The 19,591-nt window shown below is 36.8% G+C and overlaps 1 protein-coding gene across 3 annotated transcripts in view; it reads left to right on the top strand.

Moving 5' to 3' along the window:
• The window catches only part of LOC132705032 (paired box protein Pax-6-like), a 64,136-nt gene extending 44,675 nt beyond the window's left edge, over positions 1–19,461 (top strand). For 2 of the 3 annotated variants that reach the window (XM_060675444.1, XM_060675445.1), the window contains exons 6-9: positions 16,608–16,775; positions 17,086–17,356; positions 17,494–17,738; positions 18,463–19,461. In XM_060675444.1, coding sequence (XP_060531427.1) covers positions 16,608–16,775; positions 17,086–17,356; positions 17,494–17,738; positions 18,463–18,548 — 770 coding nt within the window. In that variant the 3' untranslated portion in view covers positions 18,549–19,461. The remainder of the gene's footprint in view (positions 1–16,607; positions 16,776–17,085; positions 17,357–17,493; positions 17,739–18,462) is intronic. The other variant, XM_060675446.1, reaches the window with a different exon arrangement.
• The last annotated feature ends 130 nt before the right edge of the window (positions 19,462–19,591 follow it).

The raw sequence follows: 19,591 nt of genomic DNA, 5'->3' as shown, positions 1-19,591 counted from the left end.
TGACGAGCTTAATATTTAGAACAGAGTCACTTGTACTTCTATTTTTTAAGTTATTTATAGTTTTTTCAAGCTCCGATATAGTTATTTTTTTAAAGCAAGACAAGCTACAGCTGACCATGTCACACACAGAGTGCCATTGCTTCTTTTCTATACTCTCTACTATTTCATTTAAGCTATCGGCATAAAAGTTATTCATGTTTTCTTCTTCTTTGTCACTGTAATGTCCAAAATCAATATTGGTAAAATCTGCTTTTTTATTTTTATTTCCAACAAATCCTTTTAATGTCTGCCACATTTTGTTTCCATTTCCCTTGCAATCATCATGATAATGAAAATTACCGATAAATTTTTGGTTAGTTTTGGTTAGAGAGGCACATTTTGTTTATACCTATATAAATAGCCTGTTTTGGAAAACGGAGAATAGTATTACAAATGTGAATACTCTATTCGACTCAAAAAAGTGCCCTAATAAAGTTTCCCTTTTCATTAAAGGCAATTTGCAGAAGGATCCAAAATTGAAAAACGCCCTTAATCTTACTTGGTTGTGACGATATCGTTTTTACTGTTAAATATTTCTCAAAATCCGAGCGCATAACATGTAAGTACATTTAGCTACATCTAGTACATATTATGTGTGAATGACGTATTCCTTCCAAAATTCTTCTGCGTTGTGCAGTTTTTGCTGACGATACTGTCGGAGGTTGTCTATTGGTGATTTACTGGGTATTTAATGGCGGATATGGTAAAACGATTTTCTTTTTTCTTTTCGGAAGCCCACCTTCGCTGATAGTCTCAATTTCAGCAATCTCAAAAATCGCATCCGCCGCCTTTTCCTTTTTATACGGAATTCTGTTTCCCTAGCTAATCGATCACCAAGGCAAGTATTTTGAACCATAAAACTGTCATCATCGGATAATCGAGGATCGCCAATAAGTTATTGGGTCGTATGAATAAAAGCGAAGTAGATACTAATACTATAAGGATTAACTTCGAACTTAACGTCGAACTATTTACAGTTAAGCGTGTGGAAATCGCTGTTTAGAAAGAAAATGGCCCAAAGTACAGGTTAGTGGTTGAAATGTAGAGGCATGGGCCGAAAATTACTTTTTTCTCTACGAAAATATCAACGCCGCCTGCGACCCTTCAATTTTAACCGTAATAGGGTGACTATATGATCTAATAGCTATATGACTACGCCGATGGTTGCGTCTATATTTACTCCGGGCCTACCAATTCTACAAAAAATGTTGAGAGGAGCAATTGAATATAGACATGTGCGGTCATTTGAAATCTCGCTTTAAACCAGCCATACCTGTCATGGCCAGTTTAGATCTAGCATCTAAACATCTAAACATGGATAAAAATAATACCATTTTTTTTTGGAATGCTATGAAAAGTACCCCTGCCTATGGAACCCAAGAGAAACAAATTATAGAATAGGATTATAATTATAATTCTATTATTCGAGAAATGTGTCTTTCCGTATCAGTTGAAGAACTTAAATGAAAGATAAAAAATATGCCAGCACTTAAAACACCTGCTCTGGTTAGTTTTCAATCGACTGTGTAAATGGAATCAACTTGCCACATTTCGAAAATCGACCCGTCTCAAATCACATTTACGCATCTCAAGACAGCATCAGCTATTTTTCGTTTATTATGAGTATGACTTGGATTAAAAAATGACACCAGATGCCATCCAGTCTGCAAAGCACAAAACCCCTAAAAGAATTAAACGAAAAAATTTAGATATTAAAAAAGTATTAAAAAAAATAATACTAAAAGAAAAACAAAATAAAAATGTGTTTTGTGCAAAATACAGCACAGACTCTGTAGTTCCCTGTACTTCTATCGGAAAACCATTGTCTACGTAAAATACGTTTTCCCTATTAAACCTAAGAGAAAAAAATTAGTAAAAAATCATCTACCTCATTTTCAGCTAACGGAATATATAGATCATATTTTTTGTGAATATTCCATTCATTTCTAAACAACACCAACCCCAGAATTCTCGATGAAGTCGGTATTAGACTTCGTTAACGTCGAGCAAATTCTAAATTTTATTTTCAAAATCCGAAGTATCTGTCAAAAAAGTCGGTACTTCGAATTATAGTAAATGCTTTAGTCATTTCGTACTTGGTGTACTAATTTGGGGAACGCGTAAAAAGATCTACTTTGAAATGTAGTTCCTTCTTCTTCCTTCACCCATATTTTAATATATTTGCAATGCTAACTGAAATTTAATTCATTACACTATTTTTTATAAATTATTAAATATTTTAAAAAATACATCAAAAATGTTTTCCCCGCTCTCGTCCTTTGGCGAACTTTTATTCTCTTATCCCTCGATTTAGAATATCTATTCGCTTGAAAACACGGGTTAACTAAAAAAGTAGATTTATCTGTTTTTTTTTTGGCCATCGATGGGACGCCACTGCGAGCAGCGGGGTGCGCGAGCGGTATATACAGAAGCATAACGTTGGCGGTATGGGGAGTGGGGGAACGGAGTACGGGCAAAAGCAAATTACTTACACCCAAACGATTCCATTTCAATATCGGGACAAAAGAAAAGGGCTTCCGAGAGAGAGGAGGCTCACACAGTAACATGCATGTATCAGATACGGCTACCGACGTAGATACGATTCGATGTCGGCATTATAACTGCCACAAACAACTAACGGGAAATATTTAGGCCGAGAACCGACAAACCGAGGTATCTCGGACACCTTCCCCAGCTACATAGTAGGATGTTTGATTGATTTGGTATCGTAGACAGATGAAAGTTTTCTTGTCCTATTAATTTCGTTCAGACTTCAGAAGATTAATGGTCTACTATACAAGCGTTAATCGCATTTCTCAAAAAAAAGCATTTCAATATTCTAGTACATGCAGCAAAATATTTATTAGATATTATTTCAGTGTAACGCATCAGAAATTAACAAAACATCTATTATAATATTTCATCTATTTAATATTGATTGATTGTCGAAATTCAGAGCAGTTGCATCCCAAATCTAGATTTACATCACCAAGTAACTTCCAATTAATGACAACCGAACCGGATTTTCCACTCAAACAAAAACTTTTTCAATTTGTTTTACCTCTTTTTTTAGACATATCACAAACTACTAACAATTTTAGCTAGAGGCATTTTTAAGTCATTCGTCATAAATATGTGTTAAGGTATAAATTTTTCAGATCATTTTCATTTCATTTGACTTAGTTTTGGGTTATTTTTCTTTATTTGTCAACTTCGAGCCTGTGAGATAGATGTCATATTCTTCTGGGCAAGACTATTCACTCAACGCCTTCTCTTCCAGTTTCTTCCATTCAATTTATCTTAACAAACTCTTCTTGAACTAAGACGCTGCCCAATATTATTCCATTCGAAGTACAGAATGCCGCAAGCAGCGCTGTATTAATCCAATCAATAAAGCGCCTAAAACTGTACAAAAGTTACTTTAGTAATTTCTTAAAACGTTCATTTTTATCCTTAACGTTCCAGTTCTGTTGATAACATTTTCTTTATAATCTTTGCGATACTTTTCGTTGAAGATGGAAATTTATGACACTACGTCAACAAACGTCATTTTACGGGACACTAGGCATAGGCAGTCCTTATTATACCAAATTTTCTTCGCTTTGGATCATCCGGACTGCTCATCACAAACCAGAAAATAGTCCCCAATCGTTCCATTTGAGTTCTCGTCTGTTTATATGTGATCATCCTTTTATTTACTAAATAACGAGTTCCATTTTAACGTTGAAAGCTGACCAGAATACACGGTTCAAATCGAGCTCTTTGACTTCGAAACGTCTAATTTTCTTGACGCACGTCCGACGATGACTTCGTTCTGCCTTAATCGTGTTGTTTGTTGTTGTGGATCGAGGAACACGGCCATTTAGTTGTAACCATGTCCGGCGTTTACAACCAAATGCGATTATTTTTCTGTGTAAACGATATTGCGCCAGTGTTTTTGAATTTTTAACGACATCGCGTCACCCATGCAAAGTGCCTTCAAGTATAAAAAGTCAAACCATTAAAAAAAAAAAAACAAATTGCTAACAAGATTTTTTAGTATTGTTATTTTATTTTACGGTACTTTTTAATTGAATAAAGTTTGTATTTAAAATTTGGCGCGCCTATGGTAAGCAGATCCCGAGCGCGGATGATCGCCCATATTATGCCGACGGGGTCCGTTAGACGTCGGGTTAAATTCGGGGGATAAGCCCTGGGTGCTGGTCAAGGCTTGTTAAACAGACGGCAATACTTTTGAGCCCTTGGAGATCACTTCAGACCTTTATCGTCGGGGGGGTTGTTATTAAAGTGTCGATTTATTCCCCATCGGGTTTGTTTTAAATTTCAATTATCTCTTTATCCGAGTCAGTAGGGGCCCCCGGGGGGGCTTTTTCGGGTTTCGGTGCCCGATGCAGGGAACTCTAGATTTTGAAGACATCAGTGATATTGTACAATCACTTGCATGAGGTGACTAACCAGTTTGTTCCAAAGAGACAGTTAAACAACACATTTCTTGCCAACTTTAGCTATGCAGCAATTAAACTTATCAATGAAAAAAAATTTGCATTAGTGATTATAAGTTAATTTTATAATTTAAGACGACTCTAAAAGATCTCTGTTAGGCGGGGTTCATCGCAATCAAAAATACAAATTAGACCATAAAAAACTTGATGTAACTTCAAGTTCTGTCGGCGGAAGGTCATCATCAGTTTGTGACTTGTTTGCGGATTACTTTGGAAGTGTTTTCCAACCCTATGGACGGGGTCTTTGCAGGATAATTGTTATACTAACCACTCCGTAGCTTAACTGCAACCTTAACAATTATCTTTAACACACATTGATATGCGGAGACACATCGGTCTCCGCATATGAATTTTCAGTAAGGTGGAGGATTTCAATGTTCATTATTTAAAGTAATGTATACAAGTCTCTAGTTCAGACTAACAAATTACACATAATCTAACCTCACTGTCAGTCCTAGTGAATGGTCACAAATCCAAACTTTACGAGGCTACTTTTGGATACCGCTAGGTTAGCACTTGGGGCCTCTGTTACTCCTCGTTTAATAACATAAAATACTATTTCAGGTATTGTAAATTTCTTCTCTATGCAGAAGATTTACAGGTTTTTAAATGTTTTAATAGTGTCCACGGTTGCCTCTTAGTTCAACTTGATTTACTTTGGTTATTTGAATATTGTCACCATAATGGTCTGATATTCATAACTCCCAAAAACATTCTCACGATTGTAATTTAAAAAACACAGTTCTAAAAGAAGAAGATCTGTTAAAGATTTAGGCATAATTGTGGACAAAAAGATTACGTTCTTTTTGCATGTAAAGTACTAACTAAAATAACAACAGAAAACGAGGGCCTATCTCAAATATAAGTCAACAAAAACGGAAGAAGACAGACTAAAATTTTATGAGAAATTACAAGAGACAGTTATTATTACCATATTAGGTGATTTTAATGCACAAGTAGGGAACGCAATAATACCAGGGCTGGAACAAAAATTTCATGACTTTGTGACTAACGAGAACGGCGAATCTTTAGTAAACTTTGTTCACGAAATAAATTACGAATAAATAACCCTTTTTTTAGACACCAAGAATAACATATATATAAGAGATAGATCAATGATAGACTATATTTTAACAAATAGGGAAATACATTACACGCAAATACTAAATATAAGATGTTTATGTTCTGCTAACCTGGGTAGTGACCACATTCTTGTTTTAGGGAAAATAAGAATGAACATAACCAAACATCAAAAACTAACATAAAAGTTTGGGGAACAAAGACAAAAGTAGAAAAACTACGGGATGAATCATTAAAAAATCTCTATCAAACAGGATTGGAAATCAGAATAAACGAGAACTCAGTAATAGAAGAAGAAAAAGTAAAAGAAGAAGAAAATAGCTGGAGAAAGAATCGAGAAAATATCAAAAACGCAGCAGAAGAAACGCTTGGGGAACGTAAAACCGACAGAACATCGAAAAGAATAAAAAGTGCACCTTGGTTTTGTGACGAAGTGTTAATAGTCCAACTTGATTTACTTTTGTTATTTGGATATTGTCACCATAATGTAACTCCAGAAGGTATTCGTACGATTGTAATTTAAACCCAAAGATCTGTTAAAGTTTTAGGCACATTTGTGGACAAAAAGAGTACATTACATTACAAAAATATCAACAGAAAACAATCTCCTATCTCAAATATAAGTCTACAAAAACAGGAGAAAACCATGAGGAATATAAAAGAATTCGCAACGAAACACACACTGGTAAGGAAAAAGAAAGCAGAACATTTGGAAAAATTCTCAAATGATATGGAACACGACTTTTATGGTTTGCAAAAGGAGATCTGGAGAATGAAACGTGGACAGCGACAAGAAATGAAAGAATTGGTAGAGGTAAAGTATATCGAAAAAGAGACATGGACAACAATTGTACAACGCGACCAGAACCACCACCAGAACACCAGAAATCCTGGATATAGTAACAGGTGAAATACTAGAAATAAATAGTGAAGAAGTGGAAAAAGCACTTAACCAATTAAGAAAACCAAGATCAGCTTGCAAAGACAGAAGAGAGAACTAACAGCGTTTATCGAAGATCACAAATACTCAAAGACTGGAGGATAAGCATAATGATACCACTTTTTAAAAAGGGGGAGAAAACTATCGAGGAATTAACCTACTATGCACGACTGGCAACAGAAATGAATACCAACATAAAAACTCTCTGAAGAACAACAAGGTTTCAGAAATGGAAGATCTTGTAATGACGCAGTATTTGTAATTCGATAAATTATAGAAAAATCAATTGAGCCGGTGTTCTTATGCTTCATAGACTTAGAAAAAGCATTGGATATAGTGCAGCTACAGGACGTGATACATATGCTTTCTAACATAAATATCCCATTTGATATAATAAGACTAATCCAAAATATATACAAAAGAAATAAAATAGAAGCTAGTAAATTCAGAACTAACTAAGTCCGTAGATGTAACTACAGGTATTAAAAAATAATTAGAGAAGTGAAAACAACAAAAGGCCAAAAAATTGGTAATAAATAAATACAAGTGTTGTGTTACGCCGACAATACTGTTTTGGTAGCTGAGAATGAAGATGATTTGCAGAGACTACTACATCAGTTTAATATAAATGCAAAGAGATTTAATATGAAAATATCGACTAAAAAAATTAAATTACTAGGAATCTCTAAAAAACCAATTAGATGCAAGCTAGAACTTGATAACCAAATTATAGAGCTGGTAATCAACATTTAGGAATTAGATTAGAACCGAAACAAAATCCCGCATATATAAATCTGTAGTTCGACCAGTCATGACATATTCCGCTGAAACAAGACCGGAAACATCTAAGACTCAAAAATGTCTGGAAACAACTGAAATGAAAACATTTAGGAAAATAGCAGGAAAAACACTATGGGATAAAGAAACAAGTGAAAACATAAGACACATATGTGGAATGTGGAGCAAGAATGGAATCAACATGTCTGAATAACGGAGAGTGAGGATAGCACGAGATAAATCGCCTGCCGGTCGGAGGAGTATAGGACGCCCACGAAAAAGATGGAACTAGACCTTGTGATAAAAATTACATTGAAGTGAAACAGGCAGAAGTGCCTAATATAGAAGAAGAAGAAGACTTGTTTTCCTTGTTAAAATGTTCAGTATGTCGAAACGAAGGAACTACTTCATTAATTTCAAATATGACAAAAAATAATTGAAAAAATGGTACGTTTTGATTTGGAAACGTATTTTTCGGTTATTGACACGCACCGTCCCCAATGCCTTGTCCGCGTGGAGTGTAACCGAGACCCGCCATCGACACCATGCGCAAACAAAAGCCCACTACAAATAGAAAAACCGTCATTGGCCATTTTGCCCACCTTTTATCGCCGATACGTAGCGACAAAGTCAGCGGTGCGCATAAAAACATTAATGTTGATGTATCAATGTACAGTGAAGTGTCAGAGGGGCGGGCGGCCCTTGCCGCTCTCTCACCCTTTTGGGGCGCAGAATGTATCGTGTAATTCGAATCATAAAGAACCTTAAGTGTCGGTTATGAAATATGGCGACTCCCCGTGCCATTGTGTACAATAATATATTGTATTTATTGTGTTGCCAGCCACGCCAAATTAGTATTGTCGGAGTCAACTGGCTCGTGAACACTTCCCGGACTAATAAAGCGCGACTAAACTCGGGAACCCGGGGACCTCTCTTAATGATAATAAATTTTTTTAAACGGGCCCAATTGAACAACGGTAGTTTTTGCCCAACGTGGCTACGTCGCTCGTTGGATATTTTTATGTCTCGACGTCGAAAAACGCGACTGTGACAATTTCCACGGATCGTTGTCAAATTTCAACACAACGGTAACACACACGTCCGCAACCAGTATTGCAACATGATGAGCAAAAAATGTAAGGGTTGATTCTACTTGAGAACTGTTAAAGTTTAGATTCTCAAAAACTCAAAAACTACCGATTTACCAACGTTGTTTTGTATTTGTAAACCAAGTTTGACGTTAAACCTGCCCGTGGCCTTGAGAAATTGTGTGTCAAGCTCTTCTTGTTATAGCTTAATAAAAAAAAACGGTTTCAAAGAAAAATTCCCTTTTATAATAAATTGACATGAGCGGCGATTTACTTGGAAACAGTTTATTTTATTGTGGTGTAGGAAGGGTACGTTTTAGGACTTTCATTGTGGGCTTTTAAAATTTAGAAAAAAGTTTGTGTTGGTGTTAAAGGTTTACGTCAAATTTGATATAAAAATAGAAAAGAACATTAGTAATAAGTGTGCAAAATTTAAAGTTGATCGGCAAAGTAGAAAAAAGTTGTTAAGAACGAAAAAGTTAAGCATACGAAAATTCAGTTTTGTTAGGGTCCCTTTTAAATTTCCTAGTTTTCGGAACATCTCGGAGACCGTTTTAGGTCGATTTTAAAGGGAATTGGAACGGAGGGTGTTAAACGCTTAATTTGTATACTTTTGTGCTTCCGTATAATCCGCGTGTAATCAATGTAAATTCAATAAGTGCCGGCTGCCTCAATGGGGTTGTTTAGCGTCAACAGTTTTGCCGCCGGCGCGGCGGCACAGAGGCGGCGTCCATTTGTAGATTTTCGAATAAAACGTTGAAGGTGACAAGTGGCGTCTGGCGGATATTGATTTATAGAGCGTTTCGTTCTTAAAAAAATAAAAATAATTATGTTTCCGCCACTTAATACTCAAATCTAATACTAAAATGATTTAAAGATATTGATAAGGAGAAGTTCGTTTTTCAGCTTAAACGAAAGTTGGATTAGTATTCATGATTCGCTAACTGAGAAATTCCAAAATGCGAACGAACTACGAATTTGATGAATAATAATAATTATTTTCAAAGTTGCTATACAAAAATTTTCGCCGAACTTCAATTTCGTATAAGTATTATCAAAAGAAAACATTTCTCGAGTGTTTTATCATTTATAATTGAACGAATGAATGGCCAGTAAAAAAACGCTTCCGAACATCATGCAAACACAGGCAGATGCTTCTTGTCTGGCACACTGCCCCACCTCCATTGAAATATTTACAAAATAAGAATCCCGATCCCCATTCAAAATCGGTGTGTAAGGACCACGTAATTTCACAGAAAAATTAATTCCAAGGTAGCGAAATGCATAAGTACTAGGGACAAAAAAATACTATAGAAGATTTTATATATATATATATATACATGTGTATCGGGAACACATGTCCTTTTAGGCCTGCCGGAGGGTCTAGGCTGTTTTGGATTTGGGCATCGAAGTGAAAATGACTTGATTGTCGAACGTTTAATGGTGTTTTTTTTGGCACATAAATTATTCAGCACTGACGTGTGTGCATCTATAGACAAACACTTCCCGAAAGTCATCAGGTTCGATCAAAAAATGATATGTGTTTTATGTTGGTGCCTGGTATCTGAAATGTTGACGTCCTTCGGGATTAAAATTAACCGACAAACGGTTTTTGTAGTATCCAATGGCGGGAAGTTAATTTACAGAAAATTTTCGATTAAAACTGATTTGTACATGACATGTCTTTTATTACTTGTCAAAATCCTTCAAACACCATAGGGAGAAATCTCATTGGTTTTCAGGAATTAAATTATTCGACCAAGAGAAAACGCTGGAAATAAAATTTCAAAAGGGTGCTGGGGCCTAAAATAAAAACCGAACATCATTATCGACGGAATAAAGTGAAATTTAATTTTTTGGACCGATCTCCATATATAGGCGGTGTTCGCTAATTTATAACCTAATTAAAATATAAAATAATAACGTTTGGTAGCTGGGTCGGTTATTGATGAATCGAACTTGCTGACGTTTTGGCAATCATCCTGTTTTTCTTCTTAAGACCTTAACTGAAACGGTTTCAGTTTCATCAACGGCCGACGTATTCGCTCCAGGAATACATTTGATACATTAAAGTTACTGCTGACAAATTTAAGTAATGGGTGTTTTATTTTTCGATGTATAGAACTTTAAGTTGGCATTGCTGTTCAATATGGCGACCGATTTAACAGCTGTCAAGTGATTTATTTTCAGTTTGGTTTGGCAATTCATCATGAATAGACTCACGCCTGAACAACAAATTGCAAATAGTGCAATTTTATTTCGAAAATAATGGTTCTGTGCGGAATACGTATCGTGCACTACGTCCATTTTATCGTCGAAAAAATCGTCCATCAGAGCAGTCAATTCGATTAACCATGGAACGTTTTCGCACCTCGTTTAGTCTTATTGATAACTCGCATCCCCAGAGACGCCGTACGGTGCGTACAGAAGAAGCTATTGCTGCTGTAGGGCGTAACATTGAGGAAGGCCCGAATGAGTCCATCCACAATCGAGCACAGGAATTGGATCTGTGTCCATCCACTTTATGGAAGATTTTGCGGAAGGATCTTGGTTTACGTGCTTACAAAATCCAACTCGTGCAAGAATTGAAGCCAAACGATCATCAAGTAAGGCGTAGATTCGTCGAATGGGCCCAAAACGAGATTGCCGTTGTTCCCAATTTTCATAAGCGAATTTTGTTTAGCGATCAAGAAAAACTGACTGTTTGGTGCGCTTTATGGGCTGGTGGGATCATTGGTCCGTACTTCTTCAAAAACGATGATGGCCAGAACGTTACAGTCAATGTTGATCGGTATAGAGCTATGATTACTAATTCTTTCATTCCTGAATTGAATAACCATGATGTCCAGGAGATGTGGTTTCAACAAGACACCGCAACATGTCACACAGCTCTTGCCACAATCGATTGATTGAAAGACACGTTTGGTGACCGCCTAATTTTACGTTTTGGACCTGTGAATTGGCCTCCAAGATCTTGTGATTTAACACCGCTAGACTACTTTCTGTGGGGCTATGTAAAGTCATTGGTCTATGCGGATAAGCCACAAACGCTTGACCATTTGGAAGACAACATTCGCCGTGTTATTGCCGATATACGGCCACAAATGTTGGAAAAAGTCATCGAAAATTGGACACATCCGCGCCAGCCGTGGCGGTCATATGCCAGAAATCATATTTAAAATGTAACGCCACAAGATTATCTTTCGGATAAATAAAATTCATGTCAATCGAATAATCCATCGTTGTTTTATTGCTTAAAGTTCTATACATCGAAAAAAAAACACCACTTACAAAGTGCTCCTTAGTTATGTTTCTGAAAGAATCATTATTCTGGCCCATGACTATTATTTAAAATAATTTATTAGTTCGCTCATCATTACTTACAAAAATTTCGAATAACTCCAAACCAGCATTTTTTTTACTTTAAACAAAACTTTACTACGAATTGTTTAAAAAATGTAATTTTTGCCCAAAAAATTAAAAGTATCCTCACAAAAAGAAGTTTGTGGGCAATGTAGAACTTCGGTAAAGAATAATTAATTTTTTCAGTAGCAATTTTAACAACCCAATGAAAAGTATTTGTGGTTTAAATTTCGTTTAACCGTTTCGGAGATAATTAGAAAAAACTCCTTTTTGTGGTCCCTTTTACACAAATTTTATGAACGTTTTTGAAACGTCCAGTACACTTTTTATTTGGGATTATTTAGGTAGGTAAGTTTTAAACCACGGAGTTGGGTAAATGGGACAAAAGTTTCGTATTTGCCCTGAAGCTACCAAAATTAAACTATCCGAGGTGGATTGAGGAATATTTTAGAAAAACCAAATTCTTTCATGTTAGTGTTGCCTACCTAGCTCATTTATTTCCAATTTGGAAAAGAAAAAGTCCCAAATTAGTTTTTTCGGAATTCAGTTGTTTTGTCTACACGGGGTCCCAATTTGAAAATATTTCTGTCAACGCTGAAATTAAATTTTGATTCTAAATTCTACAACTAAAGTAATTTTTTGTCCTAAAACTGGGAATAATATATATATTTTTTTAATATTTCTTAGTATTTTGCACCTGCGTACCCTGTATATGAGGCTGTTTTTTAAAATTTCTTCGCACTGTCACACCGAAACAGACCCCCTCACCCGCCCCCATTCCTACGCTTGCGCGAACGCGAACGATTTCCGTTATAAATACCCCGTATCCTCTTTTAATTAAAACCGGAAGTGTAACGTTCGCCAAAAAATATATTACGCGTCATGTATATAGAAGAAGAGGGCTTTAGCCTCCCCCGCAAGGAACCGAAGGCCTATAGACTTATTCCGGGGGGGTGGGCGTCGCGGCGGCGGCGGCGGCGGCACCGCCGTTCCCGTTACAAGATAAGACAGTGCGATCTGCCCGCGCTCTACGAGCGCAGCCAACCAGAAACTAATGATAAGGGCTGAAGGAAGTCAAACAGAGGCGGGGATTTCGAGGGATCCTTCGTGGCGGCGGCAAAGCAGAGGTGTCGGTTCGCGTGGGGGGGATTATTTTTAAGAGATGGGAACGTTTGTTTCTGACGCTCGGTTTTTCGGGGAATCTGATTGACGCGGAAAATCCTAACTCGATTAACAGTTTAAGCTCCTCGTCGAAAAAAAGAATGTCTCGCTCTCAGTCATATTTTTGAGATTTTTCAATACCTAATACCAGTCAAGTTTATTTCTATTTATAACCTAATTTTAAAATAATAATTATTATTAAAGGGCGGAGTTTATGCACTTAATTTTAACCAACATATGGGACATTTACAATATGTTTTTTTCTACCACAGTGGACTCTTATTTTAAGAAAAATATATTTGACAAAAATCTAAAATTTATGTGTATTCGTAGGTTTACTAATGGACTTTCTTCTTTCTAAGCGTGGATTCATGGAGCCATGATGTGTTTATAATATTTTGTGGCGACCAGACGAGGCCTTGTCGAAAATTTTCTTTTTTAGATTACGATTTTTCTTCAACGTTTGGAAATTCGTTTTTTACACTCTGCTGAACTGAAAAAAGTGCGTTTCTTTTATACTCTTAACTTAAATTTATACTATTTTATATTGCTACGTTTTTAAATTGACAAAAATTGTTAATGTTCGTCAAACGCGACGGTGAAAATTAAAAAAGTCACTCCGTTTAAAACTTAACGATGTTTCCAATTTATTTCGTTCAAAATATCAAAGACGATACTATCTACTAATACCACTCACTATACACTCGGCTAATAATTTATTTCTATTTATTCGCGAGAATTATTTATATAGGCGAGGTTGCGGCGCCTCTTTTTAACTAACTGACAAGCGTGCGCGGCAGCCCGCTTCTATGAATCAGTTCTTTGAACGCAGACGGGGCCGGCTAGGTTCGGGATCAGCCTATAAGGCTCGTCTTCACAATAAGTATAATTTCTTCGCTATGTATATCGTAATTCCTCTATAGGTTACAATTCCGACAATACTGAAAGTAATAATAATAATAATAATAAGCTATTATCTTGATTCGGGTTTAAAGGCCGTCGTCGATTGGCATTACTTCCTAACGTTTCGCTAGCACGAGTGGCGAGCTTCTTCAGAGGTCCTTCCATCTCCGATGTTGGACGTAGACTCGAGACAACATCGGAGATGGAAGGACCTCTGAAGAAGCTCGCCACTCGTGCTAGCGAAACGTTAGGAAGTAATTCCAATCGACGACGGCCTTTAAACCCGAATCAAGATAATCAACGGGCCGCGAAAGCCTTAACCAATTTATCAATAATAATAATAGTCTTCATGGAGAATAGAGATACATAATATACATAATACACAGATACAATACTAAAATCTCAAAAGGCAAAGTCTAGCTGACTAAGTCAGCTACTCAACATTACCCCAACACAATTAATATATCCCAACCCAATCAGCACTTTCATTATCTAATAACACGCCTTTAATGTTCTTTTGTTCTTCAGAAACAGTTTTAAACATGGTAAGGCAAAGAAATGTCTATGCTGATATACCTTAGCGTATTCTCCCTAATATTTACATTGTGAGTTCCACAGCGAAAAATTAACTTATCTTTTAAATAGGGAGGGCTAGAAGACTTTAAGATCTGGTATATTAACAGCGAGTAGGTATTGACTATTCTCAAACACTGCAACAATTTAGTTTTAAGGGACACGTCTTTGTCATTTTGTCATACACAAAAATACAACAATTGTTTTGTATATTTGTAGTGTTAAACATGGGTAAAACAACACGAGGCAATATGACAATGCAGACATAATATATGACTCACAGAGTTTTTTCCCAACTTTAAAGTTCAATACGAGCTAATTGGCATATAGAGTCTTGAGTAAAAGCTAAGTTCTTTTACTTAAATTTTAAATGTGGTCACTTAATGATGCGTCCACTGTTACTCCTAAGTTTTTGGCCTTTTGGTAGCAAACAACAAGGGTTGCCCAATTATCTCAAGATGCAAGTATCTTTCCAACAAGTGCGAAGCAAAGAGTAGCACCTGAGTTTTAGCCACATTTAACCGTCAAGCATATCTCTCACTATAAGAAAAACGCTGCTGCACATCGAAATTAATATCTGCTTCGGCCTCATCATAATGACTGAGATTTCGAAAACTGCTGCGCGGTACCCAAATCAAATATATGCAGTAAAAATAATAGTGGCCCCAAGATTAATCCTTGAGGCATCCCTGATACCACTCACCAACTGTTGTGAAAGTCTTTCCACAAACTAAAACAGAAGTACATTAGTATTGAAAACTGATATATAACCTATGCGCCTTTAGAACCGGAAACATGAAAATATGCTGATGAAATACCCCATTAATTTCAGTAGGAGAAGTTCAATTAGTTATTTATTTTTTAGAATTAGTTTTGGTTAGTTTACTTGACACGACCGGAGCACAGCGGAGCGAGTGTTTCATAAACAAGTGACTTATATACTTTTTCTACTCCCGTCTGTAAAATACCTAATTACCCACCGATCTAGCGTGCGGGAAGCGTCACTTTACCACGTCAGTTTCGTTTCCCACGAATCAGAGCCACTTCTGACATTTCCTGGATTTTACCGCACGGATTTGGGAACAATCGAATGTTTTCGGAGATATTTCCCACGCTTTGAATTTTGACGTTTGTCAAATTTGACGGTCATGTCAGTGAATGTATTCGTGCTGTTTTGCGAAAATGTACTCAAAAACTAATGGTCGTAGAAAAACTATAGTATGCAACACGTTCGGTAATAGTATATTATGCAACAAGTGCGGTAAATTTCACTCACGAGTTTATTTGACACGAGCGGAGCGCAGCGGAACGAGTGTTTAATAAACGAGTGAGTTAAAAAGTTTACCGAACGTGTTGCATACTATACTTTTTCTAAGACTATTAGTTTTTGGGCACATTTTCGCAAAACAACACGAATACATTCACTGACATGACCGTCAGAATTGACAAACGTCAAAACTCAAAGGGTGGGAAATATCTCCGAAAACATCTTATTGCTTCCAAATCCGAAGTGGCTCGGATTCATGGGAAACGTAACTGACGTGGTAAAGTGACGCTTCCCGCACGCTAGATCGGTGGATAATTAGGTATTTTACAGACGGGACGGCGCTCCGCTCGTGTCAAATAAACGCGTGAGTCAAATGACGTTACCGCACTTGTTGCATAATATACTATTTCCGACGACCGTTAGTTTTTGGGTACATTTTGACAAACGTCAAAATTCAAAGCGTGGGAAATATTCCCGAAAACATCCGATTGCTCCCAAACACGTGCGGTAAAATTCCAGAAATGTCCGAAGTGGTTCGGATCCGTGGCAAAGGAAACTGACGCGGTAATTAGGTATTTTACAGACGGGAGCAGAAAAAATATTTTTCAATTTCACAGCTATAATATTGGTCTTACTGATTGCATCACGATCTTGACGAATGGCGGATGCGCAGGTTTAACGTAAATGAAAAGGCATGAACCATCAAATGTGGAATGGAATAGATTTGCCGTGTTTCCTTGAAGAGTGCTTTAGAAAAAAATATTTTATTGTCGAAAAATAATGATTCCAGAACACAACAATAATAGAATAGATTTGCATAGGTTTTTTTTTTATTATAAGAACATTTATGCGATAAACCATTCAAATTTTGTGTATATTGCGAATACAACGAATTGCCAAGAGTAATATTGCAGTTATAGATCTAGACGGGCTCAATTCGGACGAAACCAATTCGGGCGACAACTCAAACGCAGGATCGAGCATAGGACCTGACGATGACCAGGCACGACTGCGTCTGAAACGTAAGCTGCAAAGGAATCGGACTTCGTTCACGAACGATCAAATCGACAGTCTTGAAAAAGGTATGTTTGTCTTTAAGCGCTTGCCTTTAAACTCATTCACGGTTCTAGTTTATAATGCAGTGTATACCTTTTTTGTATTATCCTTACTTTTACGAAATGTGATAGGTATAAAAAGAAAGAATTCTAAGCGCTTTGAAAAAAAATCAAAATGAGAGCTTCAAAAATTCATTTTTGAAGCTGTTCGAAGATTATGTAGGTATATGCTATTTACACACGAAACATTTATAACTAGAACACCGAAAACTGAAAACAAAAGGCTATTTTTTTTCAAGGTTTTTATCGTTGTAACAGGTACCTCTTTCTATTTCAGAATTTGAGCGAACACATTATCCGGACGTGTTCGCGCGCGAGAGGTTAGCGGCGAAGATAGGATTGCCGGAAGCGCGGATCCAAGTATGGTTCTCCAACCGGAGGGCCAAATGGAGACGCGAAGAAAAACTGAGGAACCAAAGAAGGGGTACCGGGAGTGTCGATCAACCCGGACCGCCATCATCTCCACCCAGATTGCAGTCGTTCGGTAACCCAAGCGCATCGATGTATTCCCCTATTGCGCCGCCTATGTCTATAGCCGACAGCTACAGGTACTATACTTTTCGAGTTTTATGTCGCTGTTCAACATTTGCAAACTATAAAACCGAACAACCAATCGACAATCAGAGCGACGAATGACGTCACTGGTTGCGCTGGGCACCTGGCAGAGATCCGTTTTTCGTTGCAGCTCGATGTCTCCCATGAGCAATTTCAGTCACACGGGGTTGGCGACCACGATGGGACCGTCGCCGGGTGCGTGTTTGCAACAACGCGAGAGCCCCACCATGGGCGGAGCCATGGGGGGCTACTGCATGGGTAGACCTACAGGGTACGATATAGGGATCGGGTACGGGTCGAGGCCGTCACCCTGTAGTCCGGCGCAACCTTATCAGATGAACGGGCATCAGTACAATACGAATGGTACCTCTACAGGTATATTTTTTCCGATTTTTGCTTTTTGCTTGATGAATAGGTTATTACTATTATAGCGAATATTTTTTCCGTGTGATACTCGAGCCCAAGAATCACGTGTTAAACTATGCAATGTGAATTCGACAACACCCTGTATATCCGTCGAAAAAAATATAGAGCATATTTTTTTGAGACGTTGACTAGGTTATATCACCGTTTCAATAAATTTTTTCAAGCTTTATTTCTTTTGTATTGATTTTGGCATAATTCATAAAGGAAAAAAATCGCATGAATTGGAAATTAATAATAAATTGAAAAGGACTACGGATACTTAATTCTTTTTTTTTTTCGTCAGTTGGTCGCCCTGTAGTGAACTCCCTCTCAGGACTGCCAACATGAATTAAACAACAAAATAGTACGATAATTAGTATTCAAGGTCCAGTTTATTTTTTTAGTTTCAATAGTCAATATGATTTATTTTATTTTGTTTCATTTCATATCTAAAATCGGTAGAAATACATACCGGCACGCAAATCGTACTAAATTATGTAAATAATGTTATAATATTTATATTAAAGTTCACAGACAGAATTTTTTATCTCTGCTTCTTCACATTGTTATAAAATGTATGATCTTTGGTCCACCATCAAGCATAATCCTTGATTTACTGATGTAGGTTAAAAAATTGCTTGGTGGCATTTTTTTTTAGTTTCATCTATTCATTTATCATATATATCATTTCCAGGATTAATTTCTCCTGGTGTATCGGTACCGATCGCGGTTCCGGGTCAAACGGATATGGCGTCCCAGTACTGGCCGCGTATTCAGTGACCTTGGTGGAACTAATCAGTCGACTATCATCGGGCCGTCGATATTTCAAAAGTGTCCCTCACCCACTCGTCGACCGGTCGTTAATTTGCATTTATTTTTACCTTTGTAACTATGTAAAGAGCTTATCCAAAACAAAGATATTATTGTACAAAAGGTTTTTTCAAAAGACGCTGACGATTTTTGGACGAAACGGGCGACTGTGCAAATCCGACAGAAATAAAATGTTTGCAAAGTCTGTCAAATACTAGTATATCGTTTCGAATTGAAAGTGATCATCCATGTATAAGTTTCGTCGTTAAAGATTTAATTCCAAAGAAAACGTATACAGGGCGTCGTCATTTGTTACAAACCAGTAAAATGTTTTACTTTTTAAGATAAAGTATAGATTTTTTTTGTTTTCAAAGGCAGTCGAAAAGCGCATCCAACTTATTTTTATAACCACGATTTTTAACAGAACCAATTGGGGTTTTCTTTATTTAACGGAATGTGTTCCTATTTTTACACGACCTCCAAAGCAAAAATCAATCAATAAGTAAATTTTAAACCCACGATCTAAATAATCAAATTTACCAAAGCTTTCTGTTATATTAAAAATCGAAGATATTAGAAAATCGCAGTAGGCAGCGAATTCGCATTTTTCGTCGCTCTTTTGAAACAAAAATATCAGCCATCTTTAAAAACAAAAATTTTACAAATTTGTAGGCAAATAAATATAGCCACCCTGTATATTCACGGGAGGATATTGCAATAAAAAGTTTGTGCCCGCCCCCCCCTCAACATGCTCCCAATTGATTATTATTGTTAGCGTAACATAAGAACGTGTATATTTTTTAAATCATCCGACATTATCTGCGAGTATTTTCGATCCGCCATTTTTCCGTTTTGTAAATGTGATCTCCCTCGTCTTACTGAACATAGCATATTTTATTTAATATATTGTATAGACATATCCAAATAAATTTTACATTTCTTGTGTGTACGTGATTTTTCGAACAGCTTTGGCGTTTTCGTTGGCCAACTTCAAAACCGGTTTGACGTTTTAC

This window comes from Cylas formicarius, unplaced genomic scaffold, assembly GCF_029955315.1.
Source record: "Cylas formicarius isolate icCylForm1 unplaced genomic scaffold, icCylForm1.1 PGA_scaffold_7__23_contigs__length_41026272, whole genome shotgun sequence".
Classification (NCBI taxonomy): domain Eukaryota; kingdom Metazoa; phylum Arthropoda; class Insecta; order Coleoptera; family Brentidae; genus Cylas; species Cylas formicarius.
Note: the sequence above shows the minus strand (reverse complement) of the source record. Positions and strands in the feature narration are given on the sequence as shown.